This window comes from Pterocles gutturalis, unplaced genomic scaffold (assembly GCF_000699245.1).
Source record: "Pterocles gutturalis isolate BGI_N339 unplaced genomic scaffold, ASM69924v1 scaffold48476, whole genome shotgun sequence".
Taxonomy (NCBI): Eukaryota; Metazoa; Chordata; class Aves; order Pterocliformes; family Pteroclidae; genus Pterocles; species Pterocles gutturalis.
The window spans coordinates 5,728-16,777 of NW_010099583.1; the positions used below are offsets into that span (position 1 = coordinate 5,728).

At 41.9% G+C, this 11,050-nt stretch overlaps 1 protein-coding gene across 1 annotated transcript; it reads right to left on the reverse strand.

Moving 5' to 3' along the window:
* Positions 1-468: 468 nt before the first annotated feature.
* DAPP1 (dual adaptor of phosphotyrosine and 3-phosphoinositides) lies at positions 469-10,372 on the reverse strand (the record flags this gene model as incomplete). The annotated part of the gene is made up of 7 exons (XM_010076655.1): positions 469-519; positions 979-1,066; positions 1,618-1,703; positions 3,511-3,573; positions 3,813-3,860; positions 5,864-5,994; positions 10,239-10,372. Coding segments are annotated over 7 exons (601 nt in total), but the record flags the coding sequence as incomplete, so codon positions are not given.
* Between the last annotated feature and the right edge of the window lie 678 nt (positions 10,373-11,050).

Sequence of the window (11,050 nt, forward strand, 5' to 3'; positions counted from 1 at the left end):
TAATTTACCTCTGCCATTTTTCTTTTGGTTTAGAACCTAAACATGTAATGCAAACCACATTTTTAATGTTTTCAGGAAGGACTGAAATAACAGGCTTTAAATAACAGGCTCCAGGTTACAGCATATGCTGCTAATGGTTAGTTATGATGGAGCTCACAATAAATTATTGAGAGTGCTCTGAATAACCACAAAAGTTTTATGCAGTGACTACTTCTGTGATGAGTTAACAGGGGTTGGAACTGAGCGTGCACTACACGCATACACCATGCATATCAAACCAACACTCTGATTTTGCAACCATCTCCACACGTGCCTCAGCAGCCCCAGAGCACTCCGCTGTACCAGTCCTTTGTGTGCAGAGCTGGATGCAAGCGTCCGTGTGCGGGTATACACATCCTCTGGTACGTGATGCCTTCCCTTGGCGGAAAGGCCAGTCCTGCAAACGGAGCAGAAGCCTTGGAGGTGCAGCTAGGAACTGAGGCTGGCGTCACGCTGCTCCAGTTGCTTCCGTATTTGTGACTGGAACAAAAGGACAAGCCATTATTACTGTTTGTTTGCAGGCATGTGGATGCGGGTGAAGACAACCAACCCTAATACTGATATTTTTAAGGAACTAACGCTTCCAAGCCTTCACATTGTCTTCTCATTGCTTCCTTCATGACCCAACACATGATCTGTGCTGATGCTCCGTATCATTTACCATCTACACAATGACACACTTAAAGATGGAAGTCATTTCTTCCTAACATGTGGTAAAAGTGCATCCTGAAAATGCTAACTGGGTTTGCAGGCACACACACGAGCTAAAAACTATGTATTCCAGTCTCTCTAGCCTGGAAGCCAGAACGCATGCTCCCTTCTTGCAGGTACCGAGAACTGTAGCGCTCGGGTGCTGCCATATTGGGTGGTTTGTGATGGCACTGCCAAGGGTACCGCTGCCCAAGGCACACTGCCGTGTAACACTGCACATCATCTTACCAGCTTCCATCGCAGTATTTTAATCCACTCATCAGCTTCTATGCCCGTTTTCGCACACAGGTAGTATGTCCGTAGTGGGAACACCAAACTAGAAGTAAAAAATTAAAACTATTTCTTCAATTGCTACAACAACTGGTAGTTCTTCCTAAAACTGCACCTACAGGTGTTCAGACAGACCAGGGCAGGGAGGCCGTGTGAGGGAGCTTAGCCAAGAATGGTTTACAGTCATTCGCACCTTGGGGAGATACTGCCCCAGGCCCATAAGGATAAAAGACCCACATTTGGGCGCAGAAGTGGTTCCTGTGTACCCCATAGCAATGTCTGAACTGGGAACTGGACCATACCTAAGTCCCATGGGTCTAGGTGATTCTTATATTCTGCTTACAGAATTAGGAAAAGAAATTCCCACTACACAGAAGCCTACACCCCCTCTTCTTGACAAGAAAAACCCCTTTTGCCAGTGGTAATTTGTCAAAACACTGCAGGACTGACAAAGATTGGTTGACAGAAACAGACTCGTGGGTTAAGATCAGAGTCGCAATCGGCAAGGGAGCTTTCAGAAGCACGCCATGGTTACACTTCAAGCTTCCCTGGGCATTTCGACCTTCCCAGCAAGGTGGAGAAAGCATAGCAACTTACCAGAAACAATTGACTCTTTCCTGGGAATAGTCAAATTGCACCGCTGAGCATTCAGTTAAGTCAAGTGCCCGAATTGGTTCTGTGGCCTTGAAAATAAAATCGTTTTACAATGGTAACATGAAAACAGAAGAAAAGGGTAGCTAAGTTCATCTTCAACACATCTGGACCTTTACAGGCACACGAGATCTTTCCAGGCATAGGTACAATAGCTTTAACACTGTAAACCTCAAACTAGCAAATGTAACATCAGTGCTAATGTGAGATGGATATAAAAAAACAGGACAGTGAGTTCAGATCTACAGATCTCTACTGCAGGAACGTTTACTGCTGAGGGTTTGGTTGATGTATTGTAATGTAACTGACACAGCAGCAAATGTGGTAGAACTTCCAACTAAGGCTTACAGAGACAAGGGGATGGTTGTAGGTCTTCTCAGGACTAGCCAGCTGTTGGCAATTTAATTAATTCCTAAGTGCTTTAGAAAGATGAAGCTGGGTAAGGAGAAATGCAGAAGCAGAGCTAAACCAGTGCTTGCTGTAGGAGTGAGGAGGCTTGCTGTATGAGCAGTGTGTGCAGTGTGTACATATATATATATATATATATGTATCCCTTGAGACAGACCTGGGAGTGTTCAGGTGCAGGGATGCAGACTGTTCATCACATGCCCCTTAGGAGTTCTTTTTCCCCTAAAGTGTGGGAGTCCTTTAATTCGCTTCTCTCAGCCTCACCCTATTGAGCACCTTGCAAAAGGCAGCTGAAGTGGCAGAAGAGCTTGTCCTCTGCCAATAACACCCTCAGCTGTTCCTGTGGTCCTGCATTAGGCACATGGAGGTGTCTCTTGTTTTCTCACCTTTCCTTAAGTTCTCCTCTGGCTTAGTGGCCGTTAGTTAGACGCTGCACTAGAAGAAAGTTGCTTGGGCTGAGGCACGCTAACAAATGCCAGCGCAGCAGCAAGCTGCTCACCTGTAGGTATCTGCAAGCCCCCAGCAACAACAGGAGTGTCAGAGACACCGGAGCTGCCTGGGAGGAGGCCGTGTTCCTGACAAAGGCACCTTCTCTCCTGGTAAGTCAGTAAATGCTACTCAAATGTTTGGAGTGCTGCCCTTTGAAATGTTATCCTGGAAACTTAATTCAAGCTGGCTTGAACTGAACTGAAAACTGACTGAAGGTCCCATAAATACATAACTGTTTATAAATGGTGATGGCTGATGAGAGAGAGCAGTTGTGCTTGCTGTTGTGTTAAAATCTGTTAGATGCTTGACAGAGGGCTTGGCAGAGGTGCAGAAGTAAACAGTTTGTCCGGAGGAACCCAAACTGGAGGTATTGTAAGGGTGGAGAAACTCCAGAGGTATTTCTTGTTTTTACTCAGTTTAAGATAGAAATGGACCAGCAACTGTAAGGACAAGCTGTTTTTCCCAGGTGCAGCAGGTCAATCTACAGCAGAGTGCTAGGAAGGAAGATGGTTTTACCGAAATGGTTTTCTATGTGTACTGTGTGACCACTTGAAATAAAAGGATGAAATGAAAATGAAGGAATGCAAAATATATGACTAGTATTTGCAGAAATATTTTAACAGCACTGCTGTCTGTTAGGTTGTGTATCAAAGCCACCAATCAAAGCTGTGTTGTGCTGGTACCTTGAAATCCCAAAAATGCCCTATAAACAAAGCTCTGTCCAGTAAGTAAGACTGACAGAGCACAGTAAATGTTTTCTAGCTGTAAAACTTACTCATTTCTTCTGGTTGAAGTCCTCAGCAAAACTCTGACTTTATTTTAAAGGTCTGACCCCCTGACAGCATGGGAAGCTGTGATACAGGTGCGAGAAGCCAGAGATATGAGGAGGCTGCAGCTGCCTCTGTAGAGGTTTAAAGAGTAGAACTGGTGTGTGCTACTTACTGTCTGGTCTTTGAAATACTTCAGTTCATTCCTATGCAGTGTAAACCACCTTGTCTTCCAATTCTGAAAGATCAAGAACAGATGGTAATTGTCTTGTGAGAATTTAATGTAATACTTCTTAGGAAAGAAAAACCTTTAAAGCTGTCACCTTGCTCTGGTTTACAGTCATGCTTTGCTGTTGCTCAAAACACAAACTGTTCCCCTCTGCAGGGCCGTGCAGGTGGAGCTATTTCACCTCCGGATGGACTCTAGCTTGTGTGTGTGGTTGTAGAGTGGAAGCAAGTAGTAACAGTTCTCCTTACCTTGACTATTTTGCCTTGTTTTATCAAATATCCTTCTTTTGTACCAAGCTGTGAAGTAAGAAGGAAAGGGATCGAGGTTAGAAACTGGGCTCTGCTTTTATTTCCCACACCTTTGCCTACGTGCATAATGCGAAAGAGCAGCCTGTTCTTGGGGAAACGTCCCGCGGTCCCTTGCCTTGTCATACCTCCTGTGCTCCCCTCCCAGGGCTGGATCCACCACTAGGGTAAACACCCACCTGCACTAGTACCTTCTCAGCCCAGCAAAAAAACTTGCAGGTTTATTTAGTAAAGTTATTTGGCTGTCTCAGGGCATGTTGTAACCAGAAGCAGTTGGGTTTTGCTGGACAGTGGAATTACCCACAGAAATCACTCTTGGAATGCAAGGGGGAGAGGGGGGAGATGCTGTTTTACTCAGACATTCTCTTCTCTCAAACAGTCGTATGTTCAAGACCAAAACCCGTCACATTCTATGTGCTTACTGACAAACTGTTTCTCTGCCTCCATGAGTGACTCTGGGACCTTGCGACTTCTCAGATACTCACTGAAATTGTGGTAGAGACCTAATTGTGAGACTGCTGACCTCTGAAAACCAAATTCTTGCCAAGTTAATTACTACTTGATCTTGAAAAAATACTGACTTTTTATCAGTTGCATGTGGAAGTCAAGTTCCTTTGGAGGTTAAAGTGGAACTCATCCGTGAAGCGTTGGTTGTGGGGTACATCAGAAGTAGTTCTTTTATCAACTTCACTAACTGGTATTAATGTAACTCTCTGTCTTTTTCTCCAAAAATATAGTCTGTTATTAAAAGTCTTCCTCTCTGTTCTGAGAAATACTGTTCTGGACTAACCACCTGTCTTGCTTAGATATGAGTTACTAGGGATTTAAAGTCTCTAATTACTGTTAGACTGAGTCACAGATGTCCCAGCAGGTGGCCCAAATGGACATGAAGCTGTTATCTTGTTTCTCACACCAGTGAGGTGTAGCTTTTAACACGACACAGCCTTTTACTGTGCTCAAAGTTACTAGTGCTGAAATGGTGGAGGTTTTTCTGTCATATCGCTCTATTTTGGGTTTAAGTCTGTGTCAGAACACAGCAAGCTGTCTTCCTGCTTGAAGACAAGGTGATTCTAAAATAATAAAATCCAAGTGTGAAAATGCAAAAAACCTTTTTGAGTAATGTACCTCTTAGGATATAGATATTACTAACTTGGTTGTACCACACTTCAGCTTGGGGTTTCCTTTTTCAAATGTGTCCCTGCCTGTCTTGCACATTTTAAAATATTTTTTTCAAAAGGTCACTTTTTAAGCGACCTAGAAAGTCAGAGGTACTCTTTCCTTCCTCCCAGTTAGGAAGGATGCTATAGATCGCTAACTGGGCAAAATAATTCTAACAAAGAAGACTGTAAAAATAATGAGTTTATGTCTGTCAGAACCGAGTCATCTAATCCTTATATTCACTGGGTGAGACAAAATGTGGTAAATCCTGCAGCTTTTACTTGGGTTTGCTATTTAGTGTATTCCTCCCCACACCTGTGAAGGGGGGAAGAGAGAGAGACTTCACACTGGCTGTAAAGGATGTTTGGCAAACCAAGGGCTTACTGTGCAACCTGATATATGCATTGCTGCCTACAGCCTGGTGAGCGTCGTCAGAAAGATGTGAGAACTGTTGGGCCTGGTTTTTGTGGTGTCTTTGGTTTTTTAAATTCCTGATAGTGTTATTGCCAAGATGGCATTTGAAAAGGAAGATAACAGGCGAATGAAAACCTTTTACATATTCTTCGTTTGGATGGTCAGACTCACCTAGGTTAGCTGCAAACAATGTTTTCCCAGTGACAGCACTGAAGGTCTCGGTGACAGCAATTGTGAAAGGCTTTATTTGTCATGGGACTGTACCTAGCAAATCTGCGTTTGTTTTGCCTTGGTCGGCAAAGACTTCCTGTATTTATGAACTCATAAACAGATGGATCACTGGTGTTATTCCATAGCTTACTCCAACACTCACATTAAACTTGAGCCAAGAGAAGCAGCCCTTGCACCAGAACACAACTTACTGCGGGAGCGTTTGGAACAAGATCACTTTCTGTCTTTCCCGTCTGCATCACTGTGTGAACTCGGACGGACTCATAAATGGAAGGTTCTTCTACCTTCCGTGGGTAGGGATGCTTCAATACAATTAAGGTTCCTGGAGAGAAAAACAGCAGGAGTAAGTCATCTGTCAAAGATGGTCTTAGAAAACAACAGGCAGCAGCTGCCTGTTTGTAGAATGATTGACTTTAGCTCTTACACCTTTTTAATTTTAGGAAAAGATAATAACCCTGCCAAGACCTCTGTGACACTCCCTGTAAGGGATTTTCCTTGGAACGGGGCAGGACCTGGGCCACATCCATGTCGGAAAACAATCAGATGCTATAAATGAGACTCCCATACTGACAGAACTAGGCAAATATTTCTAATACACATCATCTGAATAGCTTAGACTTTGTGAAGGGTATTTTCTACAGAAATCCACCCGTGCAAATTACAGAGGACCACTTGCTGTCGGATTCATTTGCCCAGCCTCGCTTGTGGCTCTGTGTTGTCCTCAATGCCTTGGGCAGTTAGACCTTGCCTAATTCCATTCCCTCACCCCTGTACAGTGGGAGTCAAACTGTTCTTAAATCTCTGAAAACAAGAGTGAAAACCCTTTTCACTTCTTCTGAGCAGAAAGTAATTAAACCTTTTCTGCAATGCATGGTAAGTGGCAAAAAATAAAGACAGCAATAGAACAGGAGCATCAGACAACATTCAAAGGCAGGTGTTTCCTATGCTGCTTTCCACTCGGGGAGTAACTAGGTAATACAGAACAAATTGAAACACAGATTTTGTAGTTACCAAATGTTTACAGCTAAATGCTGACCTAAGTGTGATCAAGATTTGACTTGTGACTTTCTACCAGGCAGGGGCATCTTTTTGACTGCATTCATGAAGATGTGACTACAGACATTATCATGCCTGATTATATGCAGCTGTGAAAACTGTAAATATATGGTGCCTTTTAAAAACTTTTAAACTTACTAGTGCTTGCAAGGAATCCCTGGACACATGAAATTCTCTTCCTGCACAGGAGGCTGGCTGGGTGGGTAGGCAGGACAAAAACTAAATATGAGGCCAAAACAGTCATCCTGGTTTTGCCAACAACCCACTGCTTGCTGCATAAATCACTTCATCTGTCAGAGCTTCGGATGCAGACTTCCCAACTGTAAACCCATGTTACCATCACCTTTAACTGTTTTACCATAGTTCTTTCTAGCTAATAATATTTTGATTATAGCCATTCTTTGTTTTCCAAATAATGTCATGTTTATTGCAAAAAACCTTAATTCTCAATAGTGAATCTATTAGGGAAGAACCTCCTTAAAATAGTAACTGCTACACCATCTAATCTCATTCTTCAAAAATAATGTCACAGCACACCAAATGCTTCTCCATTTGCGTTTTATGCGGATATTGTCTGCTCTGAAAGAGGAGAGATGCTAGAATTGGTAAGAACTTGGACATGAAACCTACACGTGATTGAGTAATTTGAAAGTGAAATAAAGTTTAAAGTACATTTTCTAATGGGAAGGGCTACAAAGGGAAGTGGTAAAATTGTATTTAAAGTAACCAACTGAAATCTGTTTGCAGGCACAGGGGCTGTATGCAAATATGATATTCAACTTGCAGTAGGAGACAAGTCAAAATCAGTTTAATTCTCTCCGGCCTTGCAAAAATTTAAAAAAAAAAAAAAAGCTTTATTGTTTAAAATGAAATTGAGAACATCCCCATCACCCGTCTACAGACACCACTCTTAAGCTGTTGCATAGAATCAGAGTACCATCATCTGTGTGCAATGGATAATGAGCCCTGTTGCAGAACTGAGAGGACTAGTTTAACATTTTATACAGTATTTGTTTTCTTGTAAGTTCTCTGTGTTTTTTCTCCACAAAAGGTACTTCTACAGAATCATCTGGTAACTGTACAAAAGAACTAGTAAAAGGTGCACTGTAGCAAGATTCTTGCACGTTTGTGCGTGATATCTATTTCTAAGGAAGAATGAAAATCAGTCCAATTGTTGGACATGTTAGCTTCAGGTGACTTTTTTGTCTGGGTTATGACTTAAAGTTTTTCTGTTTTCAAAATAATTTAGGTAAAAACTAATCAAGCAAATGGGTAAGAATAACATATTGACCTTGTCACTTTGAATAAAGACAGAAATATAGAAATATGATAGTATATTGCTTTAACCTTGTTAATTAATAGATTCAGCTTGCCTGTTCGACCAACCATCTCACAGAACACAGTAGCCCAAATTTCCTTTTGATTATCTGTAGTTGAGACTGGAGTGTACACATTATGCTGCAGAAATATGATGTGAGTCCATGTAGCAATTTGGAGTGGAAGATGAAGCTGTAGTAAGATAAGGTTTGTTGGGCTTGAAGTGCAAACCCACAGCTGTCTCAGTACAAATAAACCACTGTGCTCCCCAGACCAGTTTGCAGGGGTGCAGGGCTGGCTGTGTGTTCAGTACTGCTCCAAGAGTCCGGTGTGCCTCTTCAGACACAAAACTAGCGCCAGTGAGACAAAACTTAAATGGAAGATAGTCTGTAATGGTTTCCACTATCTCGTGAGTCTCTTGTCTTTCTCTTGTCTTATAAAATTCTGTCCGTAAGCAAGGAGGAGATGAAAAGCGCTACCGTGCTTTACTCTCATTCCTGATCTCACAGTGTTTCTATAGAAAATTAAGTACAACTAGGAATAAGAAAAACTGGTCCAACGACTTTCTTCTAATGCCTGAGCCAAAGGTCGCTTGCTGCTTTTCACTGAAAGGAAGTGTAGTCTAAGAAATCAGATTCTGCTGATAGCCTTTCTGCCACGCCGACACTTGGCTTAGAGTGGGCTCTGATGAGCTCCAACCCCCTTTTTGGTATAAATCAGTTACCAGCAAGGAGACCTTTGACACTTGTATCTGAAGGAACATTGCCTGAGTGCTAACTGTCTCCCTCTCTGCTGCTATCCATGGTGTGGTACAGTGGAAGGCTTCCTGATGTGATGCTCAAATGGCTTTTCTTATTCTGCAGCACATCCATCTTAAAGGGGTTTCACAGAGCCAGCAGAATCTGATTAGGGAGCTTTAAGGTGACAAGTGAGCCCATCACTCAGCAGTGTTGATCCTGCTCACAGAGATCACATAACACCGATGCCGTGATTACTAACGTCTGTAATGCATGCAGTGAAGGAATGGGGAAATACAAGTTGTCAGCTGAAATCTGTACAGCGTTAGGCCTGTGGGTGCATGTCTGATTTCACAGGAAAAAGAGCTGACTGGCACAAAGGATTCTACCTGTAGAAACTCTGTTCACAACACTTTTAAAAGCAATTTAGAGAATGTTTTGAAAGATAAAAGTGCCATATTGAGTGTACCACTGCATTTTTCTTGGGGGCAGGGTGGAAATTGCAAAGCAACCCTTGAATTTAATGCTTAGGTTACAAGAGCATTGGTGTGTATCTAGTGTGTGACATACTACAGTTATCACACATGCCAACTGTTATTTACCGAGTCACATATCTCATTAGTACTAATCCAGGCATTATGTGCATACACTTTCTACGTAGGATGCTGAAGTTTTTGGTAATAATTTGTATTGAGATATCTTCAACTCTTACATTTGAAGCTAAACCAAAAACTGGCATTAGCATGACAATATGCATCTGTTTGTCCAGGGATTCTGGTCTGGTGGTGTTCAGCTCACTTGTAAGAATCAAGTTTAATCTTTTGACTCTTAATTCAGGTAGCACGGTGGCTGCTAAAGAAGCCTGTGATTTTTCTCTTTCTTTTTCTTAAAAACAAGACAAATCCCTGTGATGGCAGATGGCATCAACAGGCTGATCCACTGTAGACAGAAAGGGAGAGGTAATACAGGGCACATTCCCCACAGGAAAGGGGAACATATCACTGTAGACTTCTTCCTTGGATGAAGAATAGTAGAGCTAAACAATTTCAAGTCCCTTTTACATTTATTCTTATCGGGGGATTTCAAATTAATAGATGAACATGTATTTCCTCACTAAACACTCTGCTTTGGGTTTGCTCTTTCTGAGAAGGTTCTGTTCCTCCCAGTATATGCGTATTTTGAAATGCTTCCTTCTCTCTCTCTGTGAAATCAAAAAGAGCTCTTGCCCCTGGTTAGCAAAAAGCCAGTAAGCTTACATGTGGTTTGTCTTCAGAGTACTTGAAAGAGTTTTTGAAGAGGAACATCTTAGATACTTGAGGTTAATACAAATGTGAATTTCTGCAGAGGAACACTTCAGCAATAGATCTACCTGATAACATACTGGAAACTCCTCCTACTCAGATCGGTGTGAAGCATGACGACAAAGGTGTTCGTACAAATGTATGGCTCTCCTTACCTGTTTCACTTCCAATTAAAGGCTGATTTGCAAAATGTCTGACTAATTCCTTCAAGCTAGGGAATTCATTAAATCCAAATTTGAATGAAGTTCCTGTATGTTCAATGTGGAAGTGTTTCACGGAATCTTTTCCCCTAAAATGAAAAAGGAAACTTTGTCAAGACATAAATGCCAAAGGCATTTGCATGTACAACCTTTAAATAGCAGCTTTCACTACAGGAAATCTGGCCCAGATCACAGGCTGAAAAATCACTGTCCCAGAAGTAATACTACTGCCATTACTGTCCCTCACTAATACTTGACACATCTGAGACCCAGATTTATTAAGAAAAATTGAATTGCTACTTTACAGACATGAGATTATAAAAGCCTAGAAAGGCCAAGCTAAATTAACTCATGTGGCAATCGGTAAGAAGACTTATAAAGAAGATTTCCAGCCTTCTGCCCAAGTAGGATGATATCCCTTCCCTTACTAGGCTTTAGTCTTGATAGCTTACCTGTATTACTCAGTATATGTCTTACTTTTCAGATAACATCCCAATCTCATTGCAAAATGTCTTCTGCTTCCCTTTAAAAATAGGATGCCCCTTTTTTGCACCCAAACAGGGATTTAATAACCTAACTTTAGATATTTAAGGCTTTAGAATTTGTCTGCTTTGTCTCTGTCTGGTTCCTCTATGGTGGGCACTGTCAAATATGAACCAGGGGCCTTTGTCAGGGAAGTAACAGCACTTGTTTTTGAAAGCTGATGGTATTTGGAGAAGTGTACAACGCCTCACTTCCTGGACAGGCAATTATTTTGACTTCAGAAG